Below are 22799 nucleotides of genomic sequence, written 5' to 3'. Positions count from 1 at the left end.
CACCAAGAACCATATTTTAAGGTCTTTTGGTATGATGTGTTTGGGCAAACTATCGCTCTTCAGGCAGACGTTCGACCATAAGATCATGGAGGCAGTCTCTTAAGACCACAATTCCCCCATGTAGGGGCATGTTATAGTTGCATCATTATTTTCTAAGTTTTTGTTACATTGCTGCATTGTTACCTTTTTTTGAGTCACTAAAGGACGTTTATTCCCTGATGGTTTCCGTTTGGATCTCGCACGGTCCAGTGGAGATAAGCATCTGGGGTCAAGAACCTCAGAATCTGCATAGGTGCTTTCAGATATTTCCCTGCATAAATCAAACAAAAGTTATCACTGAGAATAATTCAAATGATATTACCTATGCTACATCAAAGCCTAATTTGTGTAATTTGTGTTGTTATCAAACTTAAAAAGATACAGACTCCTTACATCTTCCAAAAGAAAAAATCTCATCAGTCTGTGTAGCACTTGGCGACAAACTCTCAGAAGTCATATCATGTTGTAGGACTGAAATTAATGCTGATCTATACTCTCCCACTGTTCTATGATGAAACTTCTTATCCTGGCAGAGAAGTAGTCATGGGTCTAGATTCTAAATCATTTCTTTCACTTGAAGAACTTGTCCCATCTGTTTTTATAGATGGCAGAAAAAGAAGGTCCCCAGATATAGCCATCACCTCTGATGCTAACTTGGGAGTAATCCTGAGGCATCTTGTCCAACATAAATTCCAAGTGTGAAGATGCAGACTGTGTAGTTTGCTGAATATGTCTGACCTGGAATGACGGAGAAGATCCTGCTGCTGTGGTAATTTAAGTGGAGATTGTCCATGAGTAAAGGAGCAAGTCTGGGAAACCATAGTCGTGTCAGCCTTTGTTGAATGATTATACAATTTGTCTTCTCTGTCTCATAGATAAGCCGAGGTATTAACTTGGTCCTTGAAATCTGTATCAAAATGTTAAGTGCAGTAGATGAGAAGATAGATCATCAATAGTGTCTTGAGGTGAGATGTAGATGACATTGTGAACAGGCTTGGTCTGTGATTTTGTTGGATGAATAAAAAAACCAAGATGATATACACTGAAAGGCAAAAGAAACGTCACTTCTGAAAATACTGATAAAACTTAACAGACACTGGCAGTTACATGTTCTGTGGTCAATAAACTCATTTATCGTTCTACTGCTTCTTTATGTGGCCTTAAAGTCCATTTAACAATTGAATATAAAATGGAGTGCTTTGCCCAAACGCAGCCTACAAAAGTTCAATGGGACTCTTGTCAAAAACATGATGCACGTGCATATTGTGGATGGTATGGGTATAAAAGACAACCAAAACTGTTAAGCTGGCTTTCGTTATTTCGATTTATCAGCCATGCCAAGATTATCAGGAAATGAGAGTCAACAAGCCATCAGAAGACTGCAAGCAAGCCAAGAGTGCACAGGTCGTTGCAAATGCATTCAATGTCAACGTCAAAACGTATCGTTTGCAACATCAACACAACACCACCAAAACCACCGACGACCGACCGGGTAGTGGTCGTCCTGGAGTCACTACTCCCAGACAAGATCGGTTCATGATACGCCAACATCTGCAGAACCGATTCCTAAAGGCCACTGAAGCATCTTGGCAAACCATTGGCAATCACCAGCGTGCCCTCAGTGATCGTACAGTCCGACGTCGCCTAACTGCCAACAACATCTCGTGCCACCGTCCTGCTCGTGTACCCATCCTGAGAGATTGTCACCGACAGACCCGACTGCAATGGGCCAGGCAGCATCAAAATTGGCGTCAACAGCAATGAAGGAGAATCATCTTCACTGATGAAAGTCGCTACTGTGTTTCAACGGTGGATGGCAAAGTCAGGGTCTGGTGAAGGAGGCGCGAACGTTATGCTGATGCTTGTGTTCTGGAACGAGACCCGTGGGGTGGCCCAAGCATCATGGTTTGGGGTTGAAACAGACTGAACCAGAGAGATGGATCTGTGGTCTTTCAGAATATTGGTCCAGGCAGGGGTAATGGCATCACAGCTCTCCACTACATTGACCAAGTCCTCAGACCCCATATCGTGCCTTTTTTTTGCCCGTCATTAAAACCACACCTTTCAACAAGACAACGCCCGTCCCCACGCTGCCAGAGTCACCGGGGACTTCCTCCAGCAGCACAGCATCCAAATCATGCCTTGGCCTGCTCTCAGTCAGGATTTGAATCCCAATGAACACTTGTGGGATGAGATCAAACGCTGACTCAACGACGTACGCCCAAGGCCGACAACTGCAGCAGAACTGCGTGTAGCGTGCCTGAGGATATGGGCCCATATCCCACTGGCCTTCATCAACAAGCTAATCCACTCCATGTACAGGAGATGTGTGGCTGTAGTCAACTCCCATGGTGGCCACACCAGGTACTGATTTTGAACCCCCCCAGCTGTGTCTTCTGGTGCCTCCCCATATTCACAATGCGCAAATAAAGATATTTATATGATACATCTACATGATGTTTCTTTTGCCTTTCAGTGTAGAAGTTGAATGAGAAATATTTCTAGCTTCGTTCCGTCCTAATCTGATGAAGGCTTGCAAGAGATAAATAGTGTGTTTCTATGATTTCATGCGACACAGGAGTCTGTTAGGATGATCCACAGCTTTTTCAAAGCAGGAATGGAATAGTGATTATGTCCTAGCGGTTAATGTGCTGCAGACTGCTTCTCAGCAACAAACACTTGTTGCAATCTAAGAGTAATTGTGTGCAAATCCTGTGCGTGAGTGATCGAAGAGAGGTCAATGTAATTCTGACACTCTGGCAACCATTGCTAGGCAGAAAGCTGTCTTCCTCGAAGCAAGTAGGAGTACAGCTTCAGCCATAGGCTCATATGGTGTTTCCATCAAGGCTGTGAGGACAAAGGATAAACTCTATATTGGGAATGTGTGTGGGTATTTGATATCTTCCAGTAAGAATGACTTCATAAGGCGATTGAATACTGGGTGAGTACCTGTATCACATGGAAAACACGAAGAAACAGTAGTTGAATCAGAAAAACATGTTTGGCATGAGCTGATCTGGTAATCCGGATTAATGGAAGCGCATGGGTGGTTGACCGAATATAGTCTATTCTGGTGAAGGGCCCCTGGTGACGTCATGTCAGCCGGTTATCAATTATGCTCGCTGGTCCACAGGGTGAAGACAGTTTATACTGACTATAGATAAATTTATTTTGGAGTTCAGTCATCAACCTTCCAGAGGCCTTCACCAAGGCACCTGCTGGTGATGACTTCAGACAGTGACTAAGAAAAGATTCTAATCTTCACCAGAGATGACAACGTGCTACTTCTTGCCAATGCTGCTGTCTACTACTGTGACGGAACATTTGACAGGTGCCCTGCTGTCTTCACAAACATGTATACTTTATATATATGTTTGTTGAAGGCACGATGTGCTCACTAGTATAAGGACAACTGCCCAACAACATATGAGAAAAAAAATTGAAAGATTAATAAATTTTGTGAAAACATGTGCTAACAATCTTCATCTCAACCTGTCACCAGTCAACATCTTCATATACATGTGAAGAAAAAGAAATAATGACAACTTGGAACATCCTCTTGACCGGTACAAAAGATAATTTTTTGCTGGGTAGATATGTGCAGTCGAGAACTTGATGCTGTTTCACATCTAGCCGGATACTGATCTCAATGGATTGTAAATGTAAGAATCTGTATTGATGTACATATGTATCTGTTTATATAATGTCAATGATGAATTGTGTTTCATATCCAGGGTTCTTTCATTCAGATTATGGTCAGTATATCAAAGAAGCATGTGCTAATCTAAACATGCGGATTATATGTTGGCATATCAAAGAAACCGGCTATGTGGAATGACCCTGCTGATTGTGTCACGATCGACTTCAATTCTGATTTGGTCTTATGCATGCAAAAAGGTGATTAGTTCCAACAGGACAAGCAGAAAATCGATGTGTCTATATGAATTCAATATTTGGATGTGATCCCAACTTATGAACTTTGCTGTTATCCAAGTGAATAGTCACTAGATAACTTGTAATGGTGCCCGTTGCCTTAAGTATGAAGTTTCCGTATAGATTCCCTCTTGAACTATAGTACTTTCATTTTTTGAGAAAAAAATCTCGATGACCACATGCCTCCATAGTTAGGTAACAGACATTCTGTTTAAAGGGAGCGAGATTTCCCATAAACAGGTTCCACTGATGGGCCACTCAGCAAGCTTGGCACCTTCCTAGTGCATAAAGAGCTTGTACCTCAATGGTTTACATACAAATTGCTCTCCATGAAATTGTATGCCTCTGGTGACTGTGACTAGGGCTGGGACAAGTCCAAATTTACTACCTGGATACCCAACCCCTTATTACCTTTCACTACCCGGGTAACTGCTGCAGGTCTCGAGTTAGGAAGAAATGTCTGATTTAGAAATCTTTTAGCTGAGCCCTGGCAAAAAATATTTAGATCCACGTATAAGACAGTCTTGTGATACATACACTGAGGTTAACTGAAGCGTTATATTTACTGAAACATATAAACAAGTTTGAAGGAATGTGTACATAGTCAGAAAGAAATGCGAACATTAGCAATTTGTTGTAAAACCATGGAGTTTTATTGTTACTGTCATTGAACTATATATCACGTCACTTACCACAGATTGGGGTAATCAAGTGGGAACCTGGATCCTAGTCAGGACCTACCCAACCCGAGTATCCAAGTTAACCTCCCAGCCCTAACTGTGACAATGTTGATTGTTGAAAATTGGCAGTAAGGGTATGCTTCTTGTACTTGGCGGTCATCTAGTTGTGTGAGACGGCTTCTGTGTCAGGATTGAATCTGTGAGCAATTGCTGCTAAGTTAATGAGAATGCTCTTACAGTAAACTAGATACGAATGCTGTTTGATCTTGGCGATTGAAGAATCTCCTGACATGCCGTTATCTCAATAAACCTGTTGACGACTTCCATGTTCTTGAAACTGGTGATAGGTACATTCATCTTGAGCGGAGGTGAGAATGGCAAGTTGAGAGTCTTCTATGTTGTTTTCCTTGTGTGTAACTTGTAACACATTAGCCCAAAGGATGGCCAATGCAGAGTATTGCACTAAACTGAAAACAGACACTAGATCCGTAAACCCTGGTCACTCTAGCCTGTACCATGATGGGTCTTCCGCATCGGTGGATCTGAATTCCAGCATCAGATGATAAACCCTTCCATGATCACAGTGAAGGTAAAACTGTCCAAAAATTGCTGACAGGATCCAATTCCACATCACAACTGCCATACGGTGCACCTTTAAGATACATATACCAATGCTTCCTTAGAATGAATGGTAGACTGACAAAACTGCAGACCCATGGGAGGGGGTCTCATCTCTGCCAAGACTGCTAGGGGGCCGTTGGGCATGTCCTGCATGCAGAGTAACGGCAAATGTCAGAGGAGTGCATGTCATCAGAGCTCTCTGATGAGATTGGATGTCTTACGTAATATTTCCTGTTGTCTTAATTGTCAAGTTGGTGTGCCTTGGGAATGATTTAATCTCTACTTCTGGTACAATGAGAGGATCATGGCTCATGAGACCTGTCTCCAGATCCACGAACTGAAGTCATCATGTCAAGAATGTCGGTCTCTAGGCTGACTAAATTTCTTGTGCCATGTGGATTTGTATGCCGGTCTTCTGTGGACACAATTTCAGATCTGTCATCCTCAACCATGTCCTATGTACGAGATAAGTTTGCTTGTGTCTAACAAACATTTGCTGTTAACTCAAGCACACAGGAAAGATGTGACTTTTCCTGCTCCGTGTTTGCAAGGTGGCACTGGGCAGAAAATACGGTTAACCTTCAGACTCATTATGGATGACAGGCAGTGAAGGAGATGTCTGTTGAAAAACTAAAGGAATTTATAAGTGTGATGACTTTTGTTGAATGGCTATAATGTGATACTTGTAGGGTATTTGAAGGAATTTTATTAAAATCTAAATATTTTTTTACATTTGTAAACTTATCCTGCATTACTCCTTGATGCATTTCCAGCTGTTTTTTGACAGAAAGATGAAGCTGTAAGAGGTCCAGCTGCAGAAGAAGTTGTTCCAACTAGGTGTGTCGCTATTGCACAACGCCAACGTGACCTTGGAAGTGATGACGTCATGTATTATCACATTACTGTTTGATCTTAACATCTGAAGACATCGTGGGGCAGTAGCTCTGCAACAGGTGGGCCACTTCAGATGTAGAAATGCAGGATAAGTATACAAATTTTACTAGATTTTTTAAATTATCCTGCATTATTCCTTAATGCATCTTTATCAGACTGTATAGCAGAGGGCATACCTTCAGATCCGGTCCTCTGTGACACAAACTCTCCAGTCATTGAGATCATCATTTGCACAGTTCTGCAACTACTTCGACCAGTCCTGCCCACGAGAGCATGAGTACATCGTAGTAAAAAGCAGTAGGTGAAATTAGAGTGCACTAAAGTCTAGAAACATGAATTACCAAGCTAAACTGGTGATTAGCAGAATAACTGAGTTGTGTAAGGTTGGCTCCAGAAAGGATGAGCATTTAAATGGTGACGATGATTGGTGACCTGCTGGGCCATGACCACAGGGCAAAAACCAGGAACGCCTTCAACATCTTCCAAGGCCTCATTCCTCAGGTAAAGGCTTGCGAAGACAGTGGCGGACCTCCATAAACACACAACCTTGATGGCTCCAATAGAGCAATTACTGAATAGAGCCATCGTAAAGGCAACCACTCGAATCTCATGAGGGTTATTAACTCTCAGTGGATCTGGTTTGATCAAATTCTCTGCGAGTACTATCTCCGTCTCCATGGAATCATTCCGCCAACATTAAACATACTTGATGAGTCAAGGAGAATCTGCGGGATCTTTCACAGAAACCTCACCATGAGGCCCTGCACTGCCAAAGGCATGAGGAAACATCAGACCTCTGATGTATGAAAGCCAATCGCGTGTCCAGTATCTGGATAGTTGTTTGCTTAGACGACCCTGTCATACGATGAAGACCCTCATCTGGGTGTGTGCCATGTTCCACACCTCAAAAGCAGGGATGGGGAAACCATCCTTCCTAAACCGAGGAACTTGTAAACGCCAGCAAAGAAGATAATATCACAAAATCTTCGTTCATTGCTGAGACCAGATCCTTCAGGACATGGACAAAAATATGTCTCATTTATCTACGCCCATCCGGGAGTAACGGAGGCCAAGAGGTCAACCGTCCAGTCAGGGACTTGGTTACGGCTAGATGAGTGTCCTTCTCAGGGGAAGATTTGTTGTACAGAGGCACAAAAGAACCTTCAGACAAATCCGAGTGGAAGCCATATGATATGCACACATTATTAGATGCGCTATGCAGCTAATCGTATTCCTTCCTGCAGACAGGGGAACGGATCCTGGAGCAGTGCCAAGATCGAGACTTCGAACTGCGTCGAGAAGATCCTGGAGAGGCTGGGCCATGAGAGGACACCGCCCGAGAGGTAGAGGCACTACTCATTACAGCAAGAGGCACCAGTGGAGCAGGTGTCTACGCACCGGAAGCACCTTGGACGTCGGGGAGGTCGTCGGCGCCAGAATAGGCAAAAAGGGGCTTTTGACATGTAGTGTGTACACAGACGCAGGTGCTTGTGTACCGTATATGACCGCGGATAAGCCGACCCTGTAGATAAGCTGAGGTGTTAATTTGACCACTGAAATACAAAAGAAAATGATATGATGGTAGTCATCAGTGCCCGGGGTGGCGCCATCTCCAGTGAAGTCATCAGTGTTTAAGGAGATCTAGTCTGGATAAACAACTACATGTCATGCCCAAAAGGGAGGTGTAGGATGGATGCTTCCCAAATGAAGCAGCCTGCATGTCTGAGAAACCAAGGGTAGAAGGTGTTTCTGCGTTGACAGGCATCTTAGGGTGTCTATGCGCCTTCTGGGTCTGACGTTTCCTCAGTACCATCAGTTATTAGGAAATGGCTTGAGGGGTGATGGGACAGCAGAGACAACACTGAGGTGTTGTTGAACAGGGGTCCATGCAGTCCAAACACAATGGGTGGGGATCCCTGGTAGTCACCTGACAACAGCTGACTGATGGTTATTTCGGCATGATTCTGCTCTTTCTGGAGGATGCTGATGAACTTGAACAGATTCTGATATGGATGACCAGTCTTGTTCATTTTAGCATGCCAACCCTCTACATGATTTGTGGTTCTGGCCCCATCGTTGCTGAAATGGTTCCACATTGTTCTATCAGGTTTCTCCACCCACTGCAAGGTCACATAGACCGCAAACTGAAGTAGTGCAGGGTTGGCGGCTGGGTTGGCAAGGTCGGCGTTTTTCAATGGCATGCCACCAGACATTATCCATGTCACCAATCCTCACCAACGGCAAGGCACAAGCACATCTGACAAACAGGATCACGACTGGATCAGAATTGAATCTTGTCTGTAGTCCAAATCTCTGAACATTTCGCCATATGGCCTGTCTGTAGTGAGCTGGGAGAAGAGTTTGGGGCATATGCATGAAGGTATCATCGCAAAAGAAGGTATCAGCTGCTGTAAGGTGTTGTAGGTTGTCTGTCACGGTGAAGATAAGCATCTTGTCGTCGCCGTGCAGAAGGAAGTTTGCCGTTGATGGTTGTAGGCTGGGATCATGGTGGTGATCAAAACATGTGCTGTGTTTGATGGTTGCAGGGCATGTTGCACTTCAGTGTACACTGGCCTCTTAACTCGGTACTTATGACCCCCATTTACAAGCCATCAACCGCCACGGTTGTTGGGAATGAACTTGATGTTTACCAGCACCTTTGCCATTTTGCAATGAGGAAGAGACGTTAGGACCATATTTATATGCTCCCATTATGTCAGTGATTTCTGATCACTCACTTAACTTACCACTATGCAAATCATTGCAAATCACTCCAAATTCAAAATGTTTTCTAAATGATTTAATACTTTCATGTAGTGAAAACTACTACCATCAACCTGCTGGCTCATGAGGTTAACCGTGGACCTGTAGCTGTTGATTGTCTAAGTGAGATCAGTTCACCTGCCGCCTTTGGACATGCTCATTTCCTTGTGAAAACACCACCACTGTTAATCCCCACCAGCCTGGTGGCAAAGTGAGGATAAGCCGTATTGTTACTGTGGCAATAATACAACAAGGCATAAATCTTTAATTTAAGCAAAAGTTGTATTCATAATGCATGCAACAGAACAATGAGAAACTGCCTGGTAATTTACAACTGAAAAAGTCAATGGATAATTATTATCATTATCACTGGAGAAAATTACACAAAAGAAAGTGTAAACAAACACTTGAATGCCCACAAAGAGTAAAGGCAATATACATGAAACAATTACCAAGCAATAAACAAGAATTCAAGATGCACGGCACGAGAATGTGACCACACCGAGAATACAGGATAGCTAATCATTGCTAATTGGAACAACATTATACCTGATATTAGTGTGACTAAGAGGCACTATCAAACGCCAAAGATTATAGCAACAAAATGCTGAGACATGAAGTCAAAAACCATACCCAATATACAATCACAAGTATAACATAGAGATAGAAATAACAAGCAATGAATGCCAGTAGATTCTGGACACATCTAGTCCATTTGATGACAAACAGTAATGTGATGATATGTGACACCGTTGCTTCCATGGTCACGTGAATGTTGTGTGATGGAATTGGCCACACACCTAGTTGGAACAACTTCTTCTTGGGTACAATCAAATCCCTGCAGGTATCATTGAATGAGACCACAATGTGAACTGTTTATAAACCCTACTTGTGCAGAGTTCTGCTAAGAAACTTTACAAGTGTGGAGAGGGACCCCTTCAGCATAAAAACATGGGGTCATTTTCAAAACACATGGAGCCACACTCTGAGAGATCATATAACAAACTTTAAATCCGATACACAGGTTATTGGTGCAGAATCCCCATCCACATGTAACGCTTGTGATACATAATGTTTCCCATGGCTTCTTTCTCAGATGTAACATTATGTATTGCTACAACAACGTCCATGTCATAGAAATTGTCTCAACTGCTTGTTTGTGATCACCGTTAGCATGTCTCTTGTTCCAAAATAATAATTTTGCCTTGTCATTGAATTAGATTTCACATGATTTATGCAAAGCTGACATATTATATTATTTCATATGATAGTTATGCTGTAACCATGTGTAGTTGCGATGCCAGGTTCTACCTTTCTCAGTCTGTCACTGTCGGGTTGCGCCATGTGAAACTTTCACTAACGTTACCTACGGTTGCTGATAATGCGAAATTAAGCTCATTTGAAGCAGAAACATCTTTGGCATTATCAGAAGACTGTCTTAGGCTGTGTTGATGAAAAACAGAAATTTAAAATTGATCTGTCTCTGAACATTTTTCTGACTGTTGGATTTTGCAGTTTGGCCATGGTTTATTAGTTACAAAAAAGAACAAATGAAAATCATCCATATGACTACTACTTGATTCTGATTGGACCATTTGGGACTTTCAGCAAATGAAAGGCCCAGACAGCAAAATGAGACACGAAAATGGGGAAGTTTACATTAAAATATTGAAGCAGCAGTGCAAGTGATGTAAAATATTTTTTGAGACAGTCAGTGGACCCCATAATTAAATGAAATAAACCTATCTGAAGCATAAATATTATGCTCCAATCAAAACATTATCGCGGAAATCCTCAGCAGAACACTGCTTGTTGCATATTTTATTCCGAGAATATTTTCAAATTTTGTATCCTAAAATTTACTGTTGTTAAATAGGTAACTTGGTAAAGTGATAATCTGATCTCAGTTAACCAGTTTAGGCCAGTTATCTAAGAGGTAAGTGTACCTAGGCAACTTTCAGAAATAGAAATAAACTGGCAAGACCTTTGAAGAAGATGATTTTTGAAATTAACATAATTTCAGGCCATGTCAGATTGAAAATAAAAATTTCCTAGTTGTAGCACAGAGCTTACTTCAGAAGCCCTGGTGAGGAATGTCCTGAGAAAGTACAGAGGATGGGTTTAGAATTGAACTGTGAGATGGTCAGCTGTATCTTTGCCTGCACTGTTTGGAACTCCCGTGGCATGAACGTTACTGTAACTTCAGCCTTGCTGTTGGCTGGCACAACACCTGCAACATACAATCAATGCACGATCAATTAGATCTTTTCATGATGCTGTTATGAGAACCAGCCCCCTTGGTAAGAGCAGCAAAGCAGTCACAGCAATACACAAAATTACTGTTTATGGGTTCTGATGTGGGGACAGTTTCAATACATTTTGAAAAAGACCAAGTCACACAGTGACAAGAAGTACCGTATTTCGCCGTCTATAAGGCGACCCCAAGTATAAGGCGATCCCCTTGTACAAGCTTTACAAATCGATGCTGATTTATATACCCCATCTATAAAGCGAATTGGAATGAAGAAAGGCACCAGCGCATACACAATCCCTACATTAATTTTGCAATAAAAACATGTTTGTCTTACGCAGAATTTTTTTTACATCATATCCCTTCAGTGAATTCAGGGAAACAAACAGATCATAACAATTAAACTTGGTCAGTACAAATTTACTAGACATGATGATTTACCGATCAAATTGTATTCCTGTTCTGATAAGCATTGTTTTATATGCAGAGATTAAGTTTACCAAGTCTCATAAACTAAGCCGAAGGCAACAATCAACTGTGCACACATTTCTCGGAATCTATGAAATTGAAATTACCCAATAATATAACTTTAAAGAATTTTAATACAGTGGTGGTATGAATTGTATCTGAAACTATTATTCTATCAGGAATAATGTATTCCAATATCATGTTATCATAGTTGCAGTTTCACTATATACATTTGAAATAAATTAATAATTAGCGTAGCACTTTGGTACAGCTGATCGCTATTGCCATTTATTTTTTCGTATGGAACAATTTGACCAATCACAGTCACGATAGCAAAAACTTTATGTTGACATATAATAGTCCAACTACAACAAATATGACTTTCAGCAAATGCAAGCAATAGTCAATGAAATTTTGATTAAAATTAATAAAATAGATTACAAACAGTCCAGGGGCCTGTTCCACAAAGCGATCTTAGTGCTATGATTGTCGTAAGCCTATGTTAGAGTATGGGAGTTACGAAGTAGTATAGGTAATAGGGGTTCTGCCGCAACTCCACTGGAGCTGGTTTTATATACCAATACCGCTACTACAGGTGGCATTTTTTATGCCAAAATGATTATGCGATTCAACGATAGTCATGAGATTAAACTAAAATGACTCTAGCTCACCACCACTTGGAGCCATTCAATGCTTCTATGATATAAATTTTTATAGGTAATGGTGATTCTAGACCACTTCCACTGGAGCCAGATTTATATACCTATACTGCTACTACAGGGGGAATTTTTTTTATGCAAAAATGATGATGCGATTCAACGATTGTCATAAGTCATATTAAAAGAAATATCAATATTTATTAATAATGAATAAAATTTACTATAGCCCACGAGGGCTAAATATACTTGCCGGCACCGCGTTATATACCGAGGAAGAAGTTTGATACTTTTACAACAAATGAAGTTCATCAGGCTGACCTCTTGTTTCTTCCCCACGAAGATGTGGCTAGTCGATACAAAGAGGCTGAGCCATTAACCTCGAAAGATTCAACAGAAGTAGCTAATTCACTGAGTTGCATATATAAACGCGGACCACTAAAATGGCTTAAGCTATTTGAAGTAGATCCCGGTCGCAAGTTTATGGGATCAATAACTAAACTGTTACCAAAGCACGATGTCGAAATCAGGCGTGGTGAAAAAGAGGCTCACCGTAGTCAAGCTATCGTCGAAAGATTTAACAGGACATTAGTGGAACGTTTGTTTGGCTATCAGTATGGGATCGAAATGAAATCCGAGCGATTGAGATCAACCGAATGGGTGACACGATTATCAGCTGTTGTATCAGCGCTTTATAATGAAGTAACGAGATTAATAGGGAAGAAACCATCTGATGCGATTAAAATGAAATCCGTGACTTCAGAATCTTCAGCACCGAGGAGAGGCAAAGAACAAAAACTTCCGGATAGCGTAAGCGTAAGATATTTATACCAGCCCGGTGAACTCGAAGGAGGCCTACGTCGCGCAACAGATCCGATTTGGTCTCTTAAGACATATAACATTAGTCGATTGGTTACGAAAGAAGGAGAGCCTATTCTTTATTATCTTAAAGATGGACTGGGCAGGGCATTTGTATGAGAAGAGTTGTTCATAGTTCCCAAAGGTACAATATTACCGCCCTAAATAACCATAAGCATAGGTAGTTACACCATCATTATCAATCCATCTCTTTGTATCTAAGGGGGATAATGATGTCTTGTTCATTCTTAATCCATATATCCTATGATTGTAACTTCTTAGAGAGTTCATCTCGTGTTTGAATGTTCTACTGTTGAATAATGCTTCTTTATACTGTTCGTGTTTGATATGCTTTTTTACCACATACTTTTTAACACCCTTAGCTTTTCTTATCTCTCCATTATCGGACTTCCTTATAGAATACATCTTAGGTCTTAATCCGACATACTCCGCTATAGGGGTCCCAGCACATTCATCCTTCATCTTACCTAATACCTTTTTATTTACTACGCTGTGCAGTGGATTATCTTTTGGGTAATCGCTCGTGTCGTACATATCTATTTTTTCTGCCATATCTTTATACACATCCTCAGTTTGTATTTCCATCAACAAAGAATCTGTGTCGGTATATAACACCTCGCATCTATCGCCATATTGCTTCTTAAGTTCTTTGTAATGAAAGTCATACATTAAGTGTTTTGACAAGTCGAGAATACTCATACCAACGTACACCGGTCTGTTGAATTTTATATTACTCTTCTGCATATGCAACGCGGCTAGGTCGTTATTGAATATGTTGCTTCTGTTAAAAGCTGGACTGGTTATAAGTTTCCTGAGTCTTTCTTCCTCATTAGATCTAACTAATTTAACATCAACACGCTTCCTTAGATTCTCCATAGTTTTACCAAATACTGAGTTATTCATGAGCTTATATAGATTCTTTTCAAAATCGCTGGTAGCTATCTTTCTTAAATCTGTGTTCAACCTTATATAGGGCTCCATCCAAGGGCTTTGATCAAACTTTAGAACTCTGTGTATTTTTTTAAGTTTCATACCTAACGATAGATATAACTGGAGATTTCTGTAGTGAACTATATGTTTTGTCTTATCCATTTGGTATGAGTTTTTCTACGTTAGCTAACCTAGTATTACCCATCAAGGAGTGTTGATATTCCGACATCCAATCTTTATTAACCATTAATCTTTCGGGAGCTAGCGGATAACTGTTATGGTCTTTATGTAACGAACTTGGATATTCCAAGTCAACTTCTAGTATATACCCTTTATACACATTCGCATTGATATCATCGACCCACTCAAAATCACCCGTGGGTAAAGGTTGACTCATAGCCCATCCGTACAAATTGTTAGCGTCGAGATATAATATATGCGTGTCGGGTTTACTCAGATCATATCCTTCCACTAATTTATTATAAGCCTTAGAATACCTTTTCGCTACCATCGATATACCACCTCTTAATCCTTTCTAAATAAACAAGTGCATATCGTAATCTGTCAGTAGTTTTAGTTCTACGCCGGTCTTCTTCAAAAATGCATCCCACGATAGTCCGGGACTGGAATAGTACCATGCAGGATCCAAACCGTATTGTTTTAAACATGTCTTTCTAAATATCTCTCATATATATCGGCGAGTAACAGTACATCGGTTTTTAAGTACAGATCGTGATAATCGCCTGAATTCTTACAACCTAATTTATCCCACACCGTCAGAGCGTGTTCATAATCGGCATCTGTTATTTTAGTTTCTGTTAAGTTACTATAGAATGATTCAAGGGGTGGTAATTTAGTTTCGTCGAATCTAGACCAATCTTCCATATTCGTAAGGATATACACCTTTTCTCAGCAACAAATGACGAGTTATCTTATCGGTATATTGATTTGTTATCGCAAAGTCATCGGGATTGTTCGCATTAGCTAAATTGTCCAGGGAAGATAACAGAAACTGTACGGAATCTATGAATCTAAGCCCATTACTTTGCTTTATTCTAGCTTTCCCATCCTTGTCCGTATAATGTATAGTTTTAGTCAACGAGAATGATATGTATTTTTCCATATTATTAGGAATGCCGTCGGTCTTTGAGATAGCTTGCATGATGAGATGTGAATCGTATCCCCTAAGGTTATGAAACACAACTGGGATGGGTCTTGTTTGAGAATTCATTTTTAGTTTCAAGTTACACTCGTTATGAGCGGCTCCCCGATAATTACCCGTGACGTGGCAATGATCTCTTACTGAATCCCCATTCAGGGGTTTATTACAAACATTTCAACTCGTTGACTTCTTATGGGCCCTCCAATCATCCCTCGTCATACACATGGGTTTCTTACAAGATAAATTTTCCCTGATTATTCTCTCTTCATTTTGTAGATATTCTAGGAAATTTCCTGCTGCATCAGGACCTCTGTAAATCACGGGCGGGTTTGTTTTCCCATCATACCTTACAACTATATATCCGAACCCACAAGGAATATGTTCTTGAGTTTTGTACGTAAAACTACTATCAGTATTATCTTGATTATTTTCTAAAGTTTTGATAAGCGCTTCGAAGTCGGCGTAAATTACGTACGGTACTGGCATTTGATTACAATAATGTTCAAATTTTAATATATCTTTTCCCTCTTTAGGCATATCGATCCTGATAGCAGTCTGTCCAACACCTCTACAGTCTTCTTTATGCGCTTCTAATAGATCTTGTCTGCTGTACCCATGTAGGCATCTTTCGCAGAAATATTTCTTTCCCTTATATTTAGTTTGATCTTTAATAGCCTGTTTAAACTCTTTATCCACGTATAATGATATTCACCATCTTTTTCGATCAGAAATGAATGGATTCTGGGAATATGTTCCGGAGCGGAGCGTATCCTGTGTACAACAATTCCTTTAGAATAATGTCCGAAAACATGTATAGCTAAATTATTTTGCTTTTCCACCTTATCAATTAGTGATATTGGTGTAGGTTCGTCGATACCATCAAAGTTGAGTCCATCGTTTTGAGGATAGCTAGAAGGTCTATTTGCAATTTTAGAATCTACGGGGAACAATGCAGATCTTATCATCATTCTTAAACAGTCATCGGATTTATTTTTTACGTTAATTATGGCTTTTTACTTCTTATAATAGGGGGGTAAATCTATATAAGATCCGCCTTTGAAGGGCATATAATTTGCTATATCTAAATATATAAACTATCGATTTTATCCACACCCCAACCCAAACCTCTATTAGTCCAACGTTCTAAAGTTTCCTGTATCCTCTGAATTGATGTATCTAATGATGTGTTTAGAGTATCGGATTCGGTTATAACTTCTTGATTGCTTCGGAAATATGGTTCGGTATATTCGGTACTATCGTCTGCGCTACTTTTACTCAATGACATTTTAATCGTCAGCTGGTTTTTTATACTATGTAAATCATCTAACTCATCGTTAATTTTGCTCGATATGATGTGCTAAACATCATTAACATCCATGTTGGAATTAATATCCATCCTCCAACCTCTTAGATATTTACCAACGCTGGCGGATGTGGGTACAAATTTTAATTCTTGTTGTTTTTTATCAACATCGTCATGTTGTTTTTTATCAACATCATCTTGTTGAACATCATTATTGTCTAGTAAAGCAATCAATTCAGCTTTTCTCATTCGAGAATAACCTCTCAGCCCACTGTTTTTTGCTTGAGCTTTGAGTTCTCTAACAGTCTGGGGTTTGTTGTATTCCAAACCGAGTAAATCGATCAATTCAGCTTTTCTCATTCGAGAATATCCATGTAGACCACGTTGTTTTGCCATAGCCTTCAACTCTCTGAGAAAAACCATTGTGACCATGGTATATACAAAATGATTTATTTGTCTAAATGGTTATTTTTCATATATAAATATGTATTCTCCCCAACCTATTCCTCTCATTGATGTAATCTCTCTTCCTAGCGTAAATAATCTGCTTCCTGACCTTATCAGCACCGTGACTCTTACATAAACTGTAACTACATTTGACTCCAATCCCACATACAGAACAAACGTAATTTTTAAAACCCTTTCTTATGTTATAAGCGTGGGCGCCACAGTAAATACCAACGGATGGCTTCTGACATTGAATAGATTTCCCCATGAGTGTATATTTACATAGATTCTTGGTTATACACATATCGTATCATTTGTCTAAAAGGTAAATCTCCACATCTCCACTGGCTATTTATTGATTAGATGTCACTCTGACTAGGTCACGGTTTAAGCGTCGTTATTGTGTAGCTATAAATAGCCACAGCAGTCAATCCGATTATTATGAATATTACCTCGCGGTCTTTCTGAGCTTCTGACGGTGTATAAAACTGACTCATTGTTGGTCTCGGTATTGGGTCAAGTTTTTTCCCATAAATGAGGGAGTATTCATGCATGGCAGATTCAACATCCTTAAACGTTTGAATTGAATGTCCCTCCCTACGCAGTTCTTCATGAATAAAATCTAATCTCTCGCTTCTCTGCCGCGCCCATTGTGAATGAGCTTTTTTGAGTTGTTCTAAACTTTATTATGTCTTTTCTGCTCCGAACCTCTCATACTAGAAAATAAAAAATTACTCCCCGAAAAAGTTAGAGCATTAACAATAGCTCCACCAACCATCATCGCAATTGATGCCATATTATATGAATCTAAAATATTCAAATGTTTAATTACTTCATTATGTCTTCCAGGATAAGCCCTTGTTTGATGAGCATATCCTTTGTTGCCATAGCCAATCCAATATCATCGTCCGTTGTTCGCATGTCAAGCCATAGCGTGTACTACTACCCATCAATACACCCCAGAAAGACAGATCTTTCACGACCGCGTTAACTTCTGGGCTTCGTTTTATAGAAGGGAGTTTTTTAATCTCATCCCATTGTTGATACGCTAGCATTCCTTGAGTATATAGTTGATTAGGAACGTCCTCGATAGTCAATTCTACTTTTGTAATCTTGGGATTGTAGAACTTCTCTGTATTTCTTTTAAATGCATCGGAGGGGTCCTCGAACAACATCAAACAATAGTTATCATTGTGAATAATTCTAAAAATACCACCTCTATCACATCAGTGCCATAAATTCCTGTTTATGCTGAGAACCACACTATAATTTTTTTATAAATTTTCAACAGACGTCCACAACACTGCCAACATATCCATAGTTGTGAGGAAACCCTATCCCTTGCCAGTGGCGCCACCACGCATGCGCAAGGCGGGAATCTAGTCACTTCTTTCAACCCATTACTCTCATCAACTAGATGCAGATATTTGGGGAGGTGGGAGGGATTAATTCCTGATGTGATAGAGGTGGTATTCTTAGAATTATTCACAATGATAACTATTGTTTGATAATTCTTGTGAATACCTCACCTCTATCACATCAGTGCCAGTATACACCAGAGGGACCGGCGGGTTCTGGTATCTAGCATCCCTTAGATATTTGGCTAGTGGAGTGGTAAAAACCAAGGATTATATGCCAAAAGGGGATCTAAAACGGATGTGTCTAATAGTCTACTTCCAAGACTTAGACGTATAGAATTTTCAAAACGTCATATGATGGGTATATGTATATTCCCTTGTGATACTTAGACATAGTCATCTGTGACGTCACTTCCGGTGTCATACCATGCACCTCTTGTGGTATATGTCTACTATATTCTCGTATCACTATGACATGGTTTATCGTTATGCCCTTCTGGATAGTGATATTTAACGTATCTTGATGTTAGTCCGGTGTGATGACTCCTATGACGTCACTTCATTGATGTTTCCTATCATGTAGATTACCGTCTATCACTTAATCCTTCGATCTCTGATTTCAGTGTTGCCATTTGCCCTGCTTTACTAACTCAGTAGCGCAGTCCAGTGACAAAGACAACTTACCCTGAGTTCATGAGGTACTTCTGAAATCTTCACCCCTCCCCCCCTTCTTTTTCCCACCCCGGAAGAGGAAGGGGAACAAGGTTACTTGGCGACTATCACCTGGGTCAGCCACCAAGGGCCCCAGAGTGTATAGTCTTTAGATCGGTCTGTATGTCTCGTAAGTAAAAGTTTGAAAAGTGTTGTGGGACTACCACTGGCAGCTGGCTACAACTTGTTCAATGGATACTGTATTCCATGCTAGACTTGTTGCAAGGGCTCTGATCTCGTGAGGCCTGCAGTTTCCCAAACTCGGCGTGGAGATTTGTGCCAGTTTATAGCTATCTATGATAACTGATTTGCCATCCCGCTACAGTGCCCTCTGTGATGTCCTTTTCTGACGAGGGCTTGCAAGAGATAAAGAGGCATTTTCTCTGCTTTCTGTGGGGTTGAGTTGCTGTAATGAAGTATCTCAAGGCTCTTATGGGACAGATCAATCTATCCGTTGACGACTGGTTTTTGGCAATAAATTCTGGGAGCGATCTAAACGACTCTGATTTCATTCTTGGGTATGAGTTACAGTGGAGGTGTCAATAGCGTGTAATTCTGACACGAGCCGCCGTAGCCATGGCTAGTAGAAAAAAACAAAAACAGTTTCCCTGGGGATAATAGTAATGTAGCACTACTCATGGGTTCATATGGTGTTTTCATCAATGCTGACAATACTATAATTAGATCTCATTTGGGAAGTACGTGGTACTTTATTGTCTTTTCCAGGGCAAAGGACTTTATGAGTCGATTCAGTACTGGGTGGGTACCTATATATAGACCAACGTGTTATAATACTGATGTTGTAATTTCTTGTCGTTTTTTAGATAGACCAAGAATTCAGCCACTATAGGTATGACGATGCTGATCTCCATGAGCTTGCCACTCTTCGTGCAGCTGATTTAGAGTAACCGGTGGCTTGCATCTTATTCGAGATAACTTCTAAGTGTGAAGATGGAGGTTGTCGAAGCGGCCGTAAAATATGTCCGCTTTGGTTGTCTCGATAGGTCGTGACGTACTGGGAGTTTCAGAGGTACTTCTACCAGAAGTTGTAGAAGTCTCGGAAACCAAGCCCTTTTCGGCCATGCCGGGGCTATGAGGATTATGACACAGTCTGTTTCCTCTATTTTCTTCAGTACTCTGTCTACGAGAGCCCATGAGGGAAAAGTGTATGCAAACATTCCCTCCCATTCCATGGAGAGCGCATCGACTTGGAGTGCTAGTGGGTCTGGTACCGGGCTGTCGTAGACTGGTAGTTTGTTGTTGAGACATATGGCGAATAGATCTAGGTTTGGAGTATCCCATAGCTGGGTTATCCACTTGAACACCTCGGGATGTAGTGACCATTCTGTGGGTACTATCTTGTTCTTCCGGGATAGGTAATCATCTAGGATATATAGCTTGCCCGGTATGTGTCTTGCTTCGATCTTGCAAATAACTGAGTCTACCAAGGCATATAAACATGTAACCTCCTTCATTAAAGGCTGAGACCTTGTGCCTCTGTAGGTTAAATCTTGGATAGATGTGAGCGGGCATAGGCGAGACATCCACCAGTGTCTCGACTTGACTGCCTGATCGAGTGCGCTTGTTATCATGTGCTGTACTCTTGCATATCTGTCCTCTGGGGGTGCTGCTATGCCGTTGTTGAGTAGAATCTTGTGCCTATGTAGGTGATGCCTGTGTGGGTACTAGCTCTGTTTTAGAGGGTGAACCAGGAAACCTAAGAGTGTTAGTAGTGAGGCACACTGTGTTTAAACTAATTGCGATTGTCCTGATCGGCCAATAGGAAATCGTCTATATATCCGAGAAGCCTTATGAGCTTATATGGGCGCAAACCGATGATGGGATTGGTGATCCTGGTGAATAACCATGGGGCTAAGGATATGACGAATGGTAGTACCCTGAACTGGTATCTCTGACCGTTGACTGCAAAGCGTAGGTACCTGGAATACTGGGGAGTAGAACCCGTGAGTGGTCTCTGACTCCTTTAAGATGCTGATAGCCCCTTGGCTAGTTCGACTGGATTCGATGTGGTCGTATCTTTGATCTTCTGTAGTTCTAAATCATTGTCTATTGGGCAAGTGATGTCGGTAGGGTCTGAAGGCATTTCCGGTGGTATCCCCTTCGGGGACTGCTTCTGCTTCCTCCTCTGCGAAGTGGGATGATCATCTTTAGCAGGAACTGTGCTGATATCCAGTCTTGTGCTGATTGAAGATCTTCCTGCATCTTCAGTATGTGTTCCAGTGAGCTGTGGATGAATCCGGTCTGTTGTAGTGTCATCTCCGTGGGGTGTCTAAGTGTAGGCCTACGTTCTGATTGTTCGAGGTATGACGTGGAGAATTGCAGCTGCAATCCAGTTAATGTATAAACTGAAATTAATCATCTGTTTGTTGACATAATCTAAGTCCCTGATTAAGGCCATGTCAACATGCATTTTTTAACGAGAGAACATGCATTTCTTAACGAGATAGTAGAAATGTTCAACGATGCTCAGCTGTTGTGCGAGGGGCAACTTGTGTCGTGTAATCTTATTAATGGCAGGCATACCCAGTCTAACATTAAGTGCCGAATGTAGCATTTAATGAATATTCGATTCTTGATGACGTCATCAATATATGACGAACAGGGAAGGGTAAGGAATTCTAAAATCAACTGACCGGTACCTCCTACCCGTCACGTTCTAACAAGGTCATCTGGTATTTTGTCCTTGTATCTGTTTTAAAGGGCGGGCATTAGATTTATAGAGTTCTGCAATGATATCTTAATGGCATAATTATTTGGTCTATAATTAACCTCCGTAGTAGAATCCCCATGTATAAAAAACAGTATTAGCAATAAATCCGCACCCCCTACTCAGGCTGTGCTGAGACTGGGTCATATGGCTGAGGGTAGCGTAATCCCGGTCGTCTGATCTACGGCTGGCCGTGCGGGAATCACGTGTTCTATAACTGTGTGATAGTGACGTAACATCTCCCTCGCTTTCTCCGCCCGTGTAACTGGACTGTGTGGCAGTATGAGAGCTTTTTCAGTTCGTCTATCTTATGGCTACAGGGTGAATGGTGTGTATTTCTGAGCATACTGCGGTGCAATGTCTGTGATTCACGATCTGCCCTATGGTGTGCGTGGTAGGGAGGAAATCTATCTCTTTTATGTTCTCCTGTGTCCTCATAATAATCAGATACAGCGTAGGCTTGCATTGTCTGCTGTATGAGGAAGTACTGCCATATTCAGCCTTAATCTCGTGCTCATCAATCCCAGTTTGGACATGCCGGGTTTGTGCAATCAATTCTTTTAGATATGATTCCTGAGCCATTGATTGCGAGCGCTTTATCAATTATTACAACATTGAGTTGGTTAATTTCTCCGAATCCCTTTAGTTAAAATCCTGTGAGGTACATCTGCTCCTCAACTTTATTGGGAGATCCTTAGGTCTCTTGAATCTCGTGATTGACCCCTGTTGGCCAAGCCCGGGTTGTGCGACAGATTCTTTTGGATATGAGATTTCCTGAGACATTGATTGCCTGCGCTTTTATCAATCTGATCGAACCCTGTATGGCCAAGCCGGGGTTGTGCAACAGATTCTTTAAGATATGAGATATTCTGAGACATTGATTGCATGCGCTTTTATCAATCTGATCGACCCCTGTATGGCCAAGCCGGGGTCATAGATTGCATGCGTGTGTCAATCATAACAGACATTGAATTTG

At 41.0% G+C, this 22799-nt stretch overlaps 1 protein-coding gene across 2 annotated transcripts in view; it reads right to left on the bottom strand.

Moving 5' to 3' along the window:
• Positions 1–22799, bottom strand: part of LOC139470382 (cilia- and flagella-associated protein 221-like) — a 219124-nt gene that overhangs the window by 127361 nt on the left and 68964 nt on the right. For both annotated transcript variants that reach the window (XM_071252801.1, XM_071252802.1), the window contains exons 6-7: positions 11004–11160; positions 184–310 (exon numbers count right to left, since the gene is read on the bottom strand). In XM_071252801.1, coding sequence (XP_071108902.1) covers positions 184–310; positions 11004–11160 — 284 coding nt within the window. The remainder of the gene's footprint in view (positions 1–183; positions 311–11003; positions 11161–22799) is intronic.

Source organism: Haliotis cracherodii, unplaced genomic scaffold (assembly GCF_022045235.1).
Source record: "Haliotis cracherodii isolate W230 unplaced genomic scaffold, xgHalCrac1.p SCAF_20, whole genome shotgun sequence".
NCBI classification, from domain to species: domain Eukaryota; kingdom Metazoa; phylum Mollusca; class Gastropoda; order Lepetellida; family Haliotidae; genus Haliotis; species Haliotis cracherodii.
The sequence above is the reverse complement of the archived record's forward strand: the minus strand, read 5'-3'. Positions and strand labels throughout refer to the sequence as shown.